Source organism: Pseudopipra pipra, chromosome 1, assembly GCF_036250125.1.
Source record: "Pseudopipra pipra isolate bDixPip1 chromosome 1, bDixPip1.hap1, whole genome shotgun sequence".
Classification (NCBI taxonomy): domain Eukaryota; kingdom Metazoa; phylum Chordata; class Aves; order Passeriformes; family Pipridae; genus Pseudopipra; species Pseudopipra pipra.
Genome location: NC_087549.1, coordinates 933,733 through 952,141, shown reverse-complemented (window position 1 = coordinate 952,141; position 18,409 = coordinate 933,733). Strand labels below are relative to the sequence as shown.

At 54.1% G+C, this 18,409-nt stretch overlaps 1 protein-coding gene across 1 annotated transcript in view; it reads right to left on the bottom strand.

Annotated features, from left to right (window-relative positions):
• LOC135405886 (maestro heat-like repeat-containing protein family member 1) overlaps positions 1-18,409 on the bottom strand; it is a 67,782-nt gene that overhangs the window by 6,217 nt on the left and 43,156 nt on the right. Inside the window, 6 exon segments of the mRNA XM_064640441.1 lie at positions 847-1,012; positions 5,541-5,695; positions 6,933-7,085; positions 10,005-10,117; positions 16,586-16,721; positions 16,808-16,912. Of these exon segments, the coding sequence (XP_064496511.1) occupies positions 847-1,012; positions 5,541-5,695; positions 6,933-7,085; positions 10,005-10,117; positions 16,586-16,721; positions 16,808-16,912 (828 nt within the window).

The window sequence follows — 18,409 nt, the reverse complement described above, 5'->3', positions numbered from 1 at the left end:
CCAGGAATGGTCAGGGGGTCCCAGGAATGGTCAGGGGGTGCCAGAAGGGGCAGGGGGTTCCCAGGAAGGGTCAGGGGGTCCCAGGAATGTTCAGGGGGGTCTCAGGACCCACTCACAGCCAGGGGCAGGGGGTCACAGGAAGGGGCAGGGGGGGTCTCAGGACCCACTCACAGCCAGGGGCAGGGGGTCCCAGGAATGTTCAGGGGGTCCCAGGAAGGGGCAGGGGGTCCCAGGAATGTTCAGGGGGTCCCAGGACCCACTCACAGCCAGGGGCAGGGGGTCCCAGGAAGGGGCAGGGGGTCCCAGGAATGGTCAGGGGGTCCCAGGACCCACTCACAGCCAGGGGCAGGGGGGTCCCAGGAAGGGTCAGGGGGTCCCAGGAATGGTCAGGGGGTCCCAGGAATGGTCAGGGGTTCCCAGGAATGTTCAGGGGGTCCCAGGAAGGGGCAGGGGGGTCCCAGGAATGTTCAGGGGGTCTCAGGACCCACTCACAGCCAGGGGCAGGGGGTCCCAGGAATGGGCAGGGGGTGCCAGGAATGGTCAGGGGGTCCCAGGAAGGGTCAGGGGGTCTCAGGACCCACTCACAGCCAGGGGCAGGGGGTCCCAGGAATGTTCAGGGGGTCCCAGGAATGTTCAGGGGGGTCCCAGTTCACACTCACAGCCAGGGGCAGGGGGTCCCAGGAATGGTCAGGGGGTCCCAGGATGGGGCAGGGGTCCCAGGAATGGTCAGGGGGTGCCAGGACCCCACTCACAGCCAGGGGCAGGGGGTGCCAGGAATGGTCAGGGGGGTCCCAGGAATGTTCAGGGGGTCCCAGGAATGGTCAGGGGGTCCCAGTTCACACTCACAGCCAGGGGCAGGGCGGTGGCCACGCGCTCGGCCCCCCCGCCCAGCAGGAAGCTCTTGCTCTCCTTGTAGGGGATGTCCCGGCTCAGCTGCTCCAGGAGCTGCTCCAGGACCTGGGAGGTGAGGGCGGGATCCACGGCCAGGGACCTCCACATGGCACAGGTGTGGCTGAGGGAAAACAGGGAAACAGGGGCTGGCACCGCCGGGAAAACAGGGAAAAGAGGGGTTGGCACTACCAGGGAAAACAGGGAAAAGAGGGGTTGGTACCAGCTGGGGAAACAGGGAAGAGGGGTTGGCACCGCCTGGGAAAACACAAAGAGGGGTTGGCAACACCTGGGAAAACAGGGAAAAGAGGGGTTGGCACTACCAGGGAAAACAGGAAGAGGGGTTGGCACCGCCGGGAAAACAGGGAAAAGAGGGGTTGGCACTGCCTGGGAAAACAGGGAAGAGGGGTTGGCACCGCCTGGGAAAACAGGGAAGAGGGGTTGGCACCACCCGGGAAAACAGGGAAGAGGGGTTGGCACTGCCTGGGAAAACAGGGAAGAGGGGTTGGCACCAGCTGGGAAAACACAAAGAGGGGTTGGCACCACCAGGGAAAACAGGGAAGAGGGGTTGGCACCACCCAGGAAAACACAAAGAGGGGTTGGCACCACCCGGGAAAACAGGGAAGAGGGGTTGGCACTGCCTGGGAAAACAGGGAAGAGGGGTTGGCACTGCCTGGGAAAACACAAAGAGGGGTTGGCACCGCCTGGGAAAACAGGGAAGAGGGGTTGGCACCACCCAGGAAAACAGGGAAGAGGGGTTGGCACCAGCCAGGAAAACAGGGAAGAGGGGTTGGCACCACCCGGGAAAACAGGGAAGAGGGGTTGGCACCGCCTGGGAAAACAGGGAAGAGGGGTTGGCAGCGCCCGGGAAAACAGGGAAGAGGGGTTGGCACTGCCTGGGAAAACAGGAAGAGGGGTTGGCACCACCCGGAAAACAGGGAAGAGGGGTTGGCACACCCGGGAAAACAGGGAAGAGGGGTTGGCACCGCCTGGGAAAACAGGGAAGAGGGGTTGGCACCAGCTGGGAAAACAGGGAAGAAGGGTTGGCACCACCTGGGAAAACAGGGAAGAGGGGTTGGCACCACCCAGGAAAACACAAAGAGGGGTTGGCACCACCCAGGAGAACAGGGAAGAGGGGTTGGCACTGCCTGGGAAAACAGGGAAGAGGGGTTGGCACTGTCTGAGAAAACAGGGAAGAGGGGTTGGCACCACCTTGGGAAACAGGGAAGAGGGGTTGGCACTGCCTGGGGAAACAGGGAAGAGGGGTTGGCACCACCAGGGAAAACAGGGAAGAGGGGTTGGCACAGCCGGGAAAACAGGGAAGAGGGGTTGGCACCACGAGGAAAAACAGGAAGAGGGGTTGGCACCACCAGGGAAAACAGGGAAGAGGGGTTGGCACTGCCTGGGAAAACAGGGAAGAGGGGTTGGCACAGCCTGGGAAAACAGGGAAGAGGGGTTGGCACTGTCTGGGAAAACAGGGAAGAGGGGTTGGCACCACCAGGGAAAACAGGGAAGAGGGGTTGGCACTGCCTGGGAAAACAGGGAAGAGGGGTTGGCACCGCCCGGGAAAACAGGGAAGAGGGGTTGGCACTGCCTGGGAAAACAGGGAAGAGGGGTTGGCACCGCCCGGAGCGCCGGGAAAGCAGGGGAGAGGGAGAAATCCCACCCCAGTGACCCCTGGAGAACACCCAGAGCCCCCCCCAGCGCCCCAAAATTCCAGTTTTCCCCAGGGGAACAGCCTGGGAGCTGCTGGTTCCTGTCAGGAATGGAGGATCAGGAATGTTGGGAGGAGGAGGAGGAGGAAAACTCTGCTCCAGCTCGGCACCGACTCACTGGGCAGGTCCCTAAAGCATCCCAAAATTCCCAGCTCTCCAGGGAATTCTCTGCTTCCAGAGCCCCAAAGACTGGGAAACAGCCTAAAATCAGCCCCAGTCCTCCAGCTCCCAAAGGAAATCCCAGAAGGATCTGGGGGCTGGAGGAAGGAGCCAAAGGAGGATGTGGAGAACACCCTAAAAATCAGCTCTGATCCTCCAGCTCCCAAAGGAAATACCAGAAGGATCTGGGTGCTGGAGAAAGGAGCCAAAGGATGGTGTGGAAAACCTTCCCAAAAATCAGCTCTGACCCTCCAACATCCAAAAGAAATCCCAGAAGGATCTGGGTGCTGGAGAAAGGAGTTTATGGGAAACACCCTAAAAATCAGCTCTGACCCTCCAATATCCAAAGGAAATCCCAGAAGGATCTGGGTGCTGGAGAAAGGAGCCAAAGGAGGATGTGGAAAATATCCTAAAATCAGCTCTGACCCTCCAGCACCCAAAAGAAACCCCAGAAGGATCTGGGTGCTGGAGAAAGGAGCCAAAGGAGGATGTGGAGAACATCCCAAAAACCAGCTCCAACCCTCCAGCACCCAAAAGAAACCCCAGAAGGATCTGGGTGTTGGAGAAAGGAGCCAAAGGAGGATGTGGAGAACACCCCAAAAATCAGCTCTGACCCTCCAGCTCCCAAAGGAAATCCCAGAAGGATCTGGGGGCTGGAGGAAGGAGTTTATGGGCAACACCCTAAAAACCAGCTCTGACCCTCCAATATCCAAAGGAAATCCCAGCAGGGTCTGGATGCCGGAGGAAGGAGCCAAAGGAGGATGTGGAGAACACCCCAAAAATCAGCTCTGATCCTCCAACATCCAAAGGAAATCCCAGAAGGATCTGGATACAGGAGAAAGGAGCCAAAGGACGAGGTGGAAAACATCCTAAAAATCAGCTCTGACCCTCCAGCATCCAAAGGAAATCCCAGAAGGATCTGGGTGCTGGAGAAAGGAGTTTATGGGCAACACCCTAAAAACCAGCTCTGACCCTCCAATATCCAAAGGAAATCCCAGCAGGGTCTGGATGCTGGAGGAAGGAGCCAAAGGAGGATGTGGAAAATCCCCCAAAAATCAGCTCTGACCCTTCAACATCCAAAGGAAATCCCAGAAGGATCTGGATGCTGGAGGAAGGAACCAAAGGAGGATGTGGAGAACACCCCAAAAACCAGCTCCAACCCTCCAGCACCCAAAAGAAATCCCAGCAGGGTTTGGACACTGGAGGAAGGAGCCAAAGGTGGGTGTGAGAAGCCAAAGGACAAGGTGGAAACTCCTCCCGGAAAATCATCTCCGATCCCGGATCTCCCAAAGGAAATCCCAGCAGGGTCTGGATGCTGGAGAAAGGAGCCAAAGGACGGTTTGGAGAACACCCTAAAACCAGCTCTGATCCTCCAGCATCCAAAGGAAATCCCAGAAAGATCTGGGTGCTGGTAGAAGGAGCCAAAGGACGAGGTGGAAACTCCCCCCGGAAAATCATCTCCGATCCCGGATCTCCCAAAGGAAACCCCAGCAGGGTCTGGATGCCAGAGGAAGGAGCCAAAGGAGGATGTGGAGAACACCCTAAAAATCAGCTCTGACCCTCCAATATCCAAAGGAAATCCCAGAAAGATCTGGATGCTGGAGGAAGGAGCCAAAGGACAAGGTGGAAACTCCCCCCCGGAAAATCATCTCCGATCCTGGATCTCCCAAAGGAAATCCCAGAAGGATCTGGGTGCTGGAGAAAGGAGCCAAAGGAGGATGTGGAGAACACCCTAAAAACCAGCTCTGACCCTCCAGCACCCAAAAGAAATCCCAGCAGGGTTTGGACACTGGAGGAAGGAGCCAAAGGTGGGTGTGAGAAGCCAAAGGATGAAGCGGAAACTCCCCCCGGAAAATCATCTCCGGTCCCGGATCTCCCAAAGGAAATCCCAGCAGGGTCTGGATACTGGAGAAAGGAGCCAAAGGATGATGTGGAGAACACCCTAAAAACCAGCTCTGACCCTCCAGCACCCAAAAGAAACCCCAGAAGGATCTGGGTGCTGGAGGAAGGAGCCAAAGGATGGTGTGGAAAACATCCCAAAAATCAGCTCTGACCCTCCAGCTCCCAAAGGAAGGGAATTGAGATCCTTAAGGATCTGGATGCTGGAGAAAGGAGCCAAAGGAGGATGTGGAGAACACCCCAAAAACCAGCTCTGACCCTCCAGCACCCAAAGGAAATCCCAGAAAGATCTGGATGCTGGAGAAAGGAGTTTATGGGCAACACCCTAAAAATCAGCTCTGACCCTCCAATATCCAAAGGAAATCCCAGAAGGATCTGGATGCTGGAGAAAGGAGCCAAAGGAGGATGTGGAGAACACCCCAAAAATCAGCTCTGACCCTCCAATATCCAAAGGAAATCCCAGAAAGATCTGGATGCTGGAGAAAGGAGCCAAAGGAGGATGTGGAAAACATCCCAAAAACCAGCTCTGACCCTCCAGCACCCAAAAGAAACCCCAGAAGGATCTGGGTGCTGAAGGAAGGAGCCAAAGGACGAGGTGGAAACTCCCCCTGGAAAATCCTCTCCGACCCTGGATCTCCCAGAGGAAATCCCAAAAAGATCTGGATATTGGAGAAAGGAGCCAAGGAGGATGTGGAGAACACCCCAAAAACCAGCTCCAACCCTCCAGCACCCAAAAGAAACCCCAGAAGGATCTGGGTGCTGGTAGAAGGAGCCAAAGGACGAGGTGGAAACTCCCCCCGGAAAATCATCTCCGATCCCGGATCTCCCAGAGGAAAATCCCAGCAGGGTTGAGGGGTGGGAGGAGGGCATGGGCAGGACCTGTCGAAGGGCAGGGAGCTGCCCAGGAGGCTGGAGACCACGAGGCTGGAGTGCTGGGCCGCCAGGATGTACACGGTCTGCTGGGCCGCCTTCCGCAGGTGCTCCTCGTCCACCTCCTCCAGCTTCCCGTGGATGATGCTCACGAGGTCGGGGATCTGGGAGAGGGAGGATGGACACGGAGAGACAGGGGGTGAGCCTGGAATGGGGGGTCAAGGGGCTCCAGAAGAGCTGGAGAGGGACTGGGGACAAGGGCTGGAGGGACAGCACCCAGGGAATGGCTTCCCAGGGTTAGGGGGGATAGTGGGAAGGGATTCCTGGCTGGGAGGGTGGGAGGGGCTGGGATGGAATTCCCAGAGGAGCTGTGGCTGCCCCATCCCTGGGAGTGTCCAAGGGCAGGTTGGATCCCCCTGGGATGGTGGGAGGTGTCCCTGCCCATGGCAGGGGGTGGGAATGGATGATCCTTAAAATTCCTTCCCACTTGAATCGTTCCACTGGGGAGCCAGGCTGGGAAAACTGGGAATATCCAGCCTGGAGAAGGGAAGGATCCAGGGAGACCTTGGAGCCCCTTCCAGGGCCTGAAGGGGCTCCAGGAGAGCTGGAGAGGGACTGGGGACAAGGGCTGGAGGGACAGCACCCAGGGAATGGCTTCCCAGGGTTAGGTGGGATATTGGGAAGGGATTCCTGGCTGGGAGGGTGGGGAGGGGCTGGGATGGAATTCCCAGAGGAGCTGTGGCTGCCCCATCCCTGGGAGTGTCCCAGGGCAGGTTGGATCCCCCTGGGATGGTGGGAGCTGTCCCTGCCCATGGCAGAGGGTGGGAATGGATGATCCTTAAAATTTCTTCCCACTCGAATCATTCCACTGGAGCCAGGCTGGGAAAACTGGGAATATCCAGCCTGGAGAAGGGGAAGGATCCAGGGAGACCTTGGAGCCCCTTCCAGGGCCTGAAGGGTCTCTGGAGAGCTGGAGAGGGACTGGGGACAAGGGCTGGAGGGACAGCACCCAGGGAATGGCTTCCCAGGGTTAGGTGGGATAGTGGGAAGGAATTCCTGGCTGGGATGGAATTCCCAGAGGAGCTGTGGCTGCCCCATCCCTGGGAGTGTCCCAGGCCAGGTTGGATCCCCCTGGGATGGTGGGAGCTGTCCCTGCCCGTGGCAGGGGGTGGGAATGGATGATCCTTGAGCTCCCTCCCATCCCAAACCATTCCAGGATTCCACGCCAGGGGTCAATCCCCTTCCCTCCGGCCCCCTCCCCGTGCTGGGCAACCCCCCCCAAGGACCTCCCCCTTCCCATCCCGGTGGGAATTATCCAGGGGAAGAAACGGGGAGCAGCAAGACCCCTCTGGAGACGCCTCTGGAAGCAGCTCCCGGGCCCAGCAGTGGGATTTTTTTTACCTTGTCCTGCAGGACCCCTCCCCGTTCCTTGAGCAGGCAGTTGATGAGGACGGTGGCGGCGCGGGAGCAGTTCCTGTCGGGATCCCCCAGCCCCTCAAAGAGGGCCAGCAGCAGGTTCAGGAGCTGATCCGGAGGGATCCGCTTCCCAACCACCTGTGGGAGGGCGAGAGGGGGGAATTCTGTCACCTGGGGGACGCCAGGGACCACCCAAATGCCCCCCCCCGGGGTGTCCCGGAGCTCTCTCTGGATCCGAGGATGGATTGAGCTGCTCCAGGGACAGGACGAGGGGAAACAGCCCCAGGTTGTGCCAGGGGAGGTTTATTTGGGATATTGGGGAAAAATCCCTGCTGGGAAGGGCAAGAGGGGTCCAAGAGGTGGGAATTCTGTCACCTGGGTGACACCAGGGACCACCCAAATGCCCCCCCCGGGGTCTCACAGAGATCTCTCTGGACCCCAGGATGGATTGAGCTGCTCCAGGGTGTGGGGAATGTCTGCTGGAATTCCCACTGGGAATTTGGGGAATGGCAGTTTGTCCAGGAGAAAAGTATTCCCAGATTATCCCCAGGGAAGGGGGATTGGGCTCTGCTCCCAGGGAACAGGGACAGGATGAGGGGAAACGGCCCCAAGCTGTGCCAGGGGAGGTTTATTTGGGATATTGGGAAAAATCCCTGCTGGGAAGAGCAAGAGGGGTCCAAGAGGTGGGAATTCTGTCACCTGGGTGACACCAGGGACCACCCAAATGCCCCCCCGGGGTCTCCTGGAGCTCTCCCTGGACCCCAGGATGGATTGAGCTGCTCCAGGGTGTGGGGAATGTCTGCTGGAATTCCCACTGGAGTTTGGGGAATGGCAGCTTGGCCAGGAGAAAAGTATTCCCAGATTATCCCCAGGGAAGGGGGATCGGGCTCTGCTCCCAGGGAACAGGGACAGGATGAGGGGAAACGGCCCCAGGTTGTGCCAGGGGAGGTTTATTTGGGATATTGGGAAAAATCCCTGCTGGGAAGGGTAAGAGGGGTCCAAGAGGTGGGAATTCTGTCACCTGGGTGACACCAGGGACCACCCAAATGCCCCCCCTGGGTCTCCCGGAGCTCTCCCTGGATCCGAGGATGGATTGAGCTGCTCCAGGGTGTGGGGAATGTCTGCTGGAATTCCCACTGGAGACTGGGGAATGGCAGCTTGGCCAGGAGAAAAGTATTCCCAGATTATCCCCAGGGAAGGGGGATCAGGCTCTGCTCCCAGGGAACAGGGACAGGATGAGGGGAAACAGCCCCAAGTTGTGCCAGGGGAGGTTTATTTGGGATTTTAGGGAAAAATCCCTCCTGGGAGGGGCAAGAGGGGTCCAAGAGGTGGGAATTCTGTCACCTGGGTGACACCAGGGACCACCCAAATGCCCCCCCAGAGCTCTCCCTGGAGCTGAGGATGGATTGAGCTGCTCCAGGGTGTGGGGAATGTCTGCTGGAATTCCCACTGGGGTTTGGGGAATGGCAGCTTGGCCAGGAGAAAAGTATTCCCAGATTATCCCCAGCTCCAGGAACAGGGAAGGGGGATCGGGCTCTGCTCCCAGGGAACAGGGACAGAACGAGGGGAAACGGCCCCAAGCTGTGCCAGGAGAGGTTTATTTGGGATTTTAGGGAAAAATCCCTCCTGGGAAGGGCAAGAGGGGTCCAAGAGGTGGGAATTCTGTCACCTGGGTGACACCAGGGACCACCCAAATGCCCCCCCCCAGGGTCTCCCAGAGCTCTCCCTGGAGCTGAGGATGGATTGAGCTGCTCCAGGGTGTGGGGAATGTCTGCTGGAATTCCCACTGGAGATTGGGGAATGGCAGTTTGTCCAGGAGAAAAGTATTCCCAGATTATCCCCAGGGAAGGGGGATTGGGCTCTGCTCCCAGGGAACAGGGACAGGAGGAGGGGAAACGGCCCCAAGCTGGGCCAGGGGAGGTTTATTTGGGATATTGGGAAAAATCCCTGCTGGGAAGGGCAAGAGGGGTCCAAGAGGTGGGAATTCTGTCACCTGGGTGACACCAGGGACCACCCAAATGCCCCCCCAGGGTCTCCCAGAGCTCTCCCTGGAGCTGAGGATGGATTGAGCTGCTCCAGGGTGTGGGGAATGTCTGCTGGAATTCCCACTGGAGTTTGGGGAATGGCAGCTTGGCCAGGAGAAAAGTATTCCCAGATTATCCCCAGGGAAAGGGGGATCGGGCTCTGCTCCCAGGGAACAGGGACAGAACGAGGGGAAACGGCCCCAAGCTGGGCCAGGGGAGGTTTATTTGGGATATTGGGAAAATCCCTGCTGGGAAGAGCAAGAGGGGTCCAAGAGGTGGGAATTCTGTCACCTGGGGGACACCAGGGACCACCCAAATGCCCCCCCTGGGTCTCCTGGAGCTCTCCCTGGATCCGAGGATGGATTGAGCTGCTCCAGGGAGAGTTTGGAGTGGAAGGGGCTCCAAGGTCTCCCTGGATCCTTCCCCTTCTCCAGGTGAACATTCCCAGCTCTCCCAGCCTGGCTCCAGGAGCCTCCCAGCTCCCAAGGTGACCCCTCCTCGGGACACTCCTGCCCAAACTGGGCACCAGCAGCTTCCCAGTGGGATGAGGAGCATTCCCTGTCCAGGGCAACTCTCCAGCTGGCCCGGGAGGAGAAGACCCCAGGGATTTGTGTCCAGGGCAACCCTTTCCAGGAGGGATTTTTCCCAATATCCCAAATAAACCTCCCCTGGCACAGCTTGGGGCCTTTTCCCCTCGTCCTGTCCCTTGTTCCCTGGGAGCAGAGCCCAATCCCCCTTCCCTGGGGATAATCTGGGAGTGGTTTTCTCCTGGCCAAGCTGCCATTCCCCAAATTCCCAGTGGGAATTCCAGCAGACATTCCCCACACCCTGGAGCAGCTCCATCCATCCTCCAGGGATGGGGATCCAGGGCTGGGCAGCCCCTTCCCAGGAGGGATTTTCCCCAATATCCCAGGGGCTTCCCAGGAGCCTCCAAGCAGGGAAGAGGAGGCCCCACATTCCCCGTGGCTCCCAGTGCATCCCAGTGCATCCCAGTGCATCCCAGTGCATCCCAGTCCATCCCAGTGGCCGTTACCATGGCGATGGTGGTGCAGGTGTGGAAGAGGACGGTGAAGTCGGGCTCCTCCAGGCCTTTCTTCAGCCCCTTCAGCCCCTCCACCATCTCATCCCTGTGGTCCCGGGAGAAACCTGAGTCCAGAGGGAACAGAATTCCTCAGGATCCCGCCCAAAAAACGCTCAAAAATTCCCAAAGGGGAAGAAAATCCCCAAAGAGGACAAAAATCCCAAAGGAGACAAAAATCCCAAAGGGGACAAAAATCCCAAAGGGGACAAAAATCCCCAAAGGGGACAAAAAACCCAAAGAGACAAAAATCCCAAAGAGACAAAAATCCCAAAGAGACAAAAATCCCAAAGGGGACAAAAATCCCAAGGAGACAAAAATCCCAAAGGGGACAAAAATCCCAAAGAGACAAAAATCCCCAAAGAGACAAAAATCCCAAAGAGACAAAAATCCCAAAGAGGACAAAAATCCCAAAGGGGACAAAAATCCCAAAGAGACAAAAATCCCAAAGAGGACAAAAATCCCAAAGAGACAAAAATCCCAAAGAGGACAAAAATCCCAAAGAGACAAAAATCCCAAAGGAGACAAAAATCCCAAAGAGACAAAAATCCCACAGAGACAAAAATCCCAAAGAGACAAAAATCCCAAAGGGGACAAAAATCCCAAAGAGACAAAAATCCCAAAGGGGACAAAAATCCCAAAGGGGACAAAAAACCCAAGGAGACAAAAATCCCAAAGGGGACAAAAATCCCAAAGAGGACAAAAATCCCAAAGGGGACAAAAATCCCAAAGGAGACAAAAATCCCAAAGAGATAAAAATCCCAAAGAGACAAAAATCTCAAAGGGACAAAAATCCCAAAGAGACAAAAATCCCAAGGAGACAAAAATCCCACAGAGACAAAAATCCCAAAGGAGACAAAAATCCCAAAGAGACAAAAATCCCAAAGAGACAAAAATCCCAAAGGGGACAAAAATCCCCAAAGAGGACAAAAATCCCAAAGGGGACAAAAAACCCAAAGGGGACAAAAATCCCAAAGAGACAAAAATCCCAAAGAGACAAAAATCCCAAAGAGACAGAAAACCCAAAGAGACAAAAATCCCAAAGAGACAAAAATCCCAAGGAGACAAAAATCCCAAAGAGACAAAAATCCCAAGGAGACAAAAATCCCAAAGAGACAAAAATCCCAAGGAGACAAAAATCCCAAAGAGACAAAAATCCCAAAGAGATAAAAATCCCAAAGAGACAAAAATCCCAAGGAGACAAAAATCCCAAGGAGACAAAAATCCCAAAGGGGACAAAAATCTCAAGGAGACAAAAATCCCAAGGAGACAAAAATCCCAAAGGGGACAAAAATCCCAAAGAGACAAAAATCCCAAAGAGACAAAAATCCCAAGGAGACAAAAATCCCAAAGAGACAAAAATCCCAAGGAGATAAAAATCCCAAAGAGGACAAAAATCCCAAAGAGACAAAAAACCCAAGGAGACAAAAATCCCAAGGAGACAAAAATCCCAAGGAGACGAAAATCCCAAGGAGACGAAAATCCCAAGGAGACAAAAATCCCAAAGGGGTCAAAAATCCCAAGGAGACAAAAATCCCAAGGAGACAAAAATCCCAAAGGGGACAAAAATCCCAAGGAGACAAAAATCCCAAAGAGACAAAAATCCCAAGGAGACAAAAATCCCAAAGAGACAAAAACCCCAAGGAGACAAAAATCCCAAAGAGACAAAAATCCCAAAGAGACAAAAATCCCAAAGAGACAAAAATCCCAAGGAGACAAAAATCCCAAAGGGGACAAAAATCCCCAAAGAGACAAAAATCCCAAAGAGACAAAAATCCTAAAGAGACAAAAATCCCAAGGAGACAAAAATCCCAAGGAGACAAAAATCCCAAGGAGACAAAAATCCCAAAGAGGACAAAAATCCCAAAGAGACAAAAATCCCAAAGGGGACAAAAATCCCAAAGAGACAAAAATCCCAAAGAGACAAAAATCCCAAAGAGACAAAAATCCCAAAGAGACAAAAATCCCAAGGAGACAAAAATCCCAAGGAGACAAAAATCCCAAGGAGACAAAAATCCCAAAGAGGACAAAAATCCCAAAGAGATAAAAATCCCAAAGAGACAAAAATCCCAAGGAGACAAAAATCCCAAGGAGACAAAAATCCCAAAGAGACAAAAATCCCAAGGAGATAAAAATCCCAAAGAGGACAAAAATCCCAAAGAGACAAAAAACCCAAGGAGACAAAAATCCCAAGGAGACAAAAATCCCAAGGAGACGAAAATCCCAAGGAGACAAAAATCCCAAAGAGACAAAAATCCCAAAGAGGACAAAAATCCCAAGGAGACAAAAATCCCAAGGAGACAAAAATCCCAAGGAGACAAAAACCCCAAAGAGACAAAAACCCCAAAGAGACAAAAATCCCCAAAGAGACAAAAATCCCAAAGGAGACAAAAATCCCAAAGGGGACAAAAATCCCAAGGAGACAAAAATCCCAAAGGGGACAAAAATCCCAAAGGGGACAAAAATCCCCAAAGGGGACAAAAAACCCAAAGAGACAAAAATCCCAAAGAGACAAAAATCCCAAAGAGACAAAAATCCCAAAGGGGACAAAAATCCCAAGGAGACAAAAATCCCAAAGAGACAAAAAACCCAAAGAGACAAAAATCCCAAAGAGACAAAAATACCAAGGAGACAAAAATCCCAAAGAGACAAAAATCCCAAGGAGACAAAAATCCCCAAAGGGGACAAAAATCCCAAAGATACAAAAATCCCAAAGAGACAAAAATCCCAAAGAGGACAAAAATCCCAAGGAGACAAAAATCCCAAAGAGACAAAAAACCCAAAGAGACAAAAATCCCAAAGAGACAAAAATACCAAGGAGACAAAAATCCCAAGGAGACAAAAATCCCAAGGAGACAAAAATCCCAAAGGGGACAAAAATCCCAAGGAGACAAAAATCCCAAAGAGACAAAAATCCCAAGGAGACAAAAATCCCAAGGAGACAAAAATCCCAAGGAGACAAAAATCCCAAAGGGGACAAAAATCCCAAAGAGACAAAAATCCCAAAGAGACAAAAATCCCAAGGAGACAAAAATCCTGAGCCAGGGGGCCCTTTCCAGGTCTGGGATTCCCTGGAATTCCTCTCAGGATGGGTGGAATGAGATGATCTTTTAAGGCTCATTCCAGCCCCAAATCCCAGGTCTGGGATTCCCTGGAACTCCTCTTGGGATGGGTGGAATGAGATGATCTTTAAGGCTCATTCCAGCCCCAAATATTCTGGGATTCCCTGGAATTCCTCGGGATGGGTGGAATGAGATGATCTTTAAGGCTCATTCCAGCCCCAAATCCCAGGTCTGGGATCCCTTGAAACTCCTCTCGGGATGGGTGGAATGAGATGATCTTTTCCAGCCCCAAATCCCAGGTCTGGGATTCCCTGGAATTCCTCGGGATGGGTGGAATGAGATGATCTTTAAGGCTCATTCCAGCCCCAAATCCCAGTTCCAGGATTCCCTGGAACTCCTCTCGGGATGGGTGTAAGGAGATGATCTTTTCCAGCCCCAAATCCCACTTCTGGGATTCCCTGGAACTTCTTTCGGGATGGCTGGAATGAGATGATCTTCAAGGCTCATTCCAGCCCCAAATCCCAATTCTGGGATTCCCTGGAATTCCTCTTGGGATGGGTGGAATGAGATGATCTTTAAGGCTCATTCCAGCCCCAAATCCCAGGTCTGGGATTCCCTGGAACTCCTCTTGGGATGGGTGGAATGAGATGATCTTTAAGGCTCATTCCAGCCCCAAATATTCTGGGATTCCCTGGAATTCCTTGGGATGAGTGGAATGAGATGATCTTTAAGGCTCATTCCAGCCCCAAATCCCAGGTCTGGGATTCCCTGGAACTTTTTCTGGGATGGGTGGAATGAGATGATCTTTAAGGCTCATTCCAGCCCCAAATCCCAGGTCTGGGATTCCCTGGAACTCCTCTCGGGATGGGTGGAATGAGATGATCTTTTCCAGCCCCAAATCCCACTTCTGGGATTCCCTGGAACTTCTTTCGGGATGGCTGGAATGAGATGATCTTCAAGGCTCATTCCAGCCCCAAATCCCAATTCTGGGATTCCCTGGAATTCCTCTCGGGATGGGTGGAATGAGATGATCTTTTCCAGCCCCAAATCCCACTTCTGGGATTCCCTGGAACTCCTTCTTGGGATGGGTGGAATGAGATGATCTTTAAGGCTCATTCCAGCCCCAAATATTCTGGGATTCCCTGGAATTCCTCTTGGGATGGGTGGAATGAGATGATCTTTAAGGGATGGGTGTAAGGAGATGATCTTTAAGGCTCATTCCTGCCCCAAATCCCAGTTTGGGGATTCCCTGGAACTCCTCTTGGGATGGGTGGAATGAGATGATCTTTAAGGCTCATTCCAGCCCCAAATCCCAGATCTGGGATTCCCTGGAACTGCAGGAGCTCCCCCCCTCCCCAAACCATCCGAGGGGCAGCACTGACCTCTCCTGGAGAGCGGGAGAACTCCAGGCTCCGAAAAAAAAACCACCCTTTGGAATAACAACCTTCCAAAAATCCCTAAAAAAAAAAAAAACCCCCTTCCCGGTCTGGGGAGAGCGGCCCCGGTTTGGGGGGGGTCGATTTTCAGGGATGGGACACAAATCCCGGGATGCAGAACCCCGGGAGGGGGGTGTGAGGGGTGTTTTCCTGCTGCCAGCATCCCCCCCACCCCTTGGGATGAGAGGATGGCAATTCCCAACTGTGGTGGGAGGGGAAAAAAACCCCCCAGTTTTCCCCCTGAAGTTATAAAACAGTAAAAAAAAAAAAAAAAAACCCAGGGGGGTGGTGACCCTTGAGGTTTGAACCAATATTTGGCTTTTGCAAAAATATAGACACAGGCTGGAAAAGAAAGGCAGTTGTAGCTGTTGCAGGAGAAGGAGCCACGTTGTGGAAGCCCCACGAGCTGAGGGGGCTACAGGGACCTTGGAACAGTGGAAAGGATCTTTTCCTTCTTCCCTCCTGGACTTTTACTTGGGAGGGGAGAAGAGATTTGATCCATTGGAAATACTGTTACATCATGGAAGGGATAATTAAGATCGTATATGATGTACTGTGGTGTTTATTTTGGTACAGCCGTTGTGATATATAATCCCTTTCCCCCCCATTTTGAGTCTCTTGTGGTGTCTGGAAAAAACCACCTCACATTAGGCTGAGATGTGGGAGGGGGAATTGGATTTTGGGGCTCTCGAACCACGGCAGCAGCCGAGCAGGAAGACACGGAGCTGCCTGAGAGACGAGAGCCAGCATCAGAGAGAGCAGAACTAAGCTCTAAAGAGACAGAGTTTTGGGGTAAGAACTGAACCAAAAACCCCCCAGACTCCCCCTCCTAGAAGGGAGGCATCCTAGAAGAGATTGCCTGCTGCCTTAGAGAGGAAAGCCTCTTTTCCTTCTTCCCTGATAGACTTTTACTTGGAGGGGAGAAGAGATTTGACCCATTGGAAATAGTTTTATGTCATGGAAGGGATAATTAAGATTGTATATGATGTACTGTGGTGTTTATTTTGTACAGCCATTGTGATATATTCCCTTTCCCCCATTTTGAGTCTCTTGTGGTGTCTGGAAAAAACCACCTCACATTAGGCTGAGATGTGGGAGGGGGCTTAGACTCGGGAATTGGATTTTGGGGCTCTCGAACCACGGCAGCAGCCGAGCAGGAAGACACGGAGCTGCCTGAGAGACGAGAGCCAGCATCAGAGAGAGCAGAACTAAGCTCCAAAGAGACAGAGTTTTGGGGTAAGAACTGAACCAAAAACCCCCCAGACTCCCCCCTCCTAGAAGGGAGGCATCCTAGAAGAGATTGCCTGCTGCCTTAGAGAGGAAAGCCTCTTTTCCTTCTTCCCTGATAGACTTTTACTTGGAGGGGAGAAGAGATTTGACCCATTGGAAATAGTTTTATGTCATGGTAGGGGTAGTTAAGATTGTATGTGATGTACTGTGGTGTTTATTTTGTACAGCCATTGTGATATATTCCCTTTCCCCCCCATTTTGAGTCTCTTGTGGTGTCTGGAAAAAACCACCTCACATTAGGCTGAGATGTGGGAGGGGGCTTAGACTCAGGAATTGGATTTTGGGGCTCTCGAACCACGGCAGCAGCCGAGCAGGAAGACACGGAGCTGCCTGAGAGACGAGAGCCAGCATCAGAGAGAGCAGAACTAAGCTCTAAAGAGACAGAGTTTTGGGGTAAGAACTGAACCAAAAACCCCCCAGACTCCCCCTCCTAGAAGGGAGGCATCCTAGAAGAGATTGCCTGCTGCCTTAGAGAGGAAAGCCTCTTTTCCTTCTTCCCTGATAGACTTTTACTTGGAGGGGAGAAGAGATTTGACCCACTGGAAGTAGTTTTATGTCATGGTAGGGATAGTTAAGATTGTATGTAATGTACTGTGGTGTTTATTTTGTACAGCCATTGTGACATATTCCCTTTCCCCCCATTTTGAGTCCCGTGCGGCGACTGGAAAACCCCTCTCACACTGGGTTGAGATGTGGGAATTGGACTAGGGAATTGGGTTTTGGGGCCCCCAGACCATGTGCCACCAACCTTCGTAGCAGAGCTGGATGTAGAGCAGGGAGCGGACGCAGTCCACGGAGCGCAGGCGGACGCCGGCCAGGGAGTCGGAGCAGCGCGGGGAGAACAGGGCCAGGAGCACGCTCAGGTTGTAGAAGGGGGTCACAGTCTGGGCAGGAGACACAAAGAAGGCTCAGGGGGACATTCCAGAGACTGGGAATGCCCTGGAGGGGGGAGCTGAGGGCTCCAACTCACGCTGACGTTGAGCTTGCTCAGGTAGAATTCCAGCAGGGAAGCGCTGAGCTCCACCGCCCGTTCCCGCTCCTGCTCCCGGGGGGACTTGATCCAGGGGCCCAGGTGCTGTGGGAGGAGAGGGGGATTGGGGGAATTAGGGAATTTTTCAGGTTGGGAAAGCCCTTGGAGACCACAGAGTCCAGCTTTTCCCTCATTGCTGTGTCCTGAAATGCTGCATCCACAGGGATGGAGAATTCCCCCCAGGGATGGAGAATTCCCCCCAAAGGATGGAGAATTCCCCCCCAAGGATGGAGAATCCTCCCCCAGGGATGGAGAATCCTCCCCCAAGGATGGAGAATCCCCCCCAGGGATGGAGAATTCCCCCCCAAGGATGGAGAATCCCCCCCAGGGATGGAGAATTCCGCCCCAAGGATGGAGAATCCCCCCCAGGGATGGAGAATCCTCCCCCAAGGATGGAGAATCCTCTCCAAAGGATGGAGAATCCCCCCCAGGGATGGAGAATTCCCCCCCAAGGATGGACAATTCCCCCCCAGGGATGGAAAATCCTCCCCAGGGATGGAGAATCCCCCCCCAGGGATGGAGAATCCTCCCCCAAGGATGGAGAATCCCCCCCAGGGATGGAGAATCCTCCCCAGGGATGGAGAATCCTCCCCCAAGGATGGAGAATCCCCCCCCAGGGATGGAGAATCCCCCCCAGGGATGGAGAATCCTCCCCAAGGATGGAGAATCCCCCCAAGGATGGAGAATCCCCCCCCAAGGATGGAGAATCCAGATCACGGAATCTTGGAGTTGTGGAGGTCGGAGTAGACCTTTAGGACCACTGGATTCACCCAGCCCTGCTCTGTTCCCAAGTGCCACCTCCCCAGGGATGCTCCATCCCCCAGGGATGGGGATCCAGGGCTGGGCAGCCCTTCCCAGCAGGGATTTTCCCCAGTATCCCAAATAAACCTCCCCTGGCCCAGCTTGGGGCCGTTTCCCCTCGTCCTGTCCCTGTTCCCTGGGAGCAGAGCCCGATCCCCCTTCCCTGTTCCTGGAGCTGGGGATAATCTGGGAGTGTTTTTGTCCTGGCCAAGCTGCCATTCCACAAATTCCCAGTGGGAATTCCAGTAGACATTCCCCACACCCTGGAGCAGCTCAATCCATCCTCAGCTCCAGGGAGAGCTCTGGGAGACCCTGGGGGGTCATTTGGGTGGTCCCTGGTGTCCCCCAGGTGACAGAATTCCCACCTCTTGGACCCCTCTTGCTCTTCCCAGCAGGGATTTTCCCAAGATCCCAAATAAACCTCCCCTGGCCCAGCTTGGGGCCGTTTCCCCTCGTCCTGTCCCTGTTCCCTGGGAGCAGAGCCCGATCCCACCTGGATCCACCCTCCTGTCCCCCTGGATTCCCTCTGAGCCCCCTTTTCTCCAGGCTGAGCCCCCCCAGCTCCCTCAGGAGTTCTCCAGACCCTTCCCAGCCCCGTTCCCATCCCTGGACACGCTCCAGCCCCTCCATGATCCCTCTTTCCTTCCCAATCCCACCGGGATGGTCACCTCAGGACACCCAGCCCTGCCCAGCCCTGCCCTGGTCCCCAAGTGCCACCTCCCCAGGGATGCTCCATCCCCC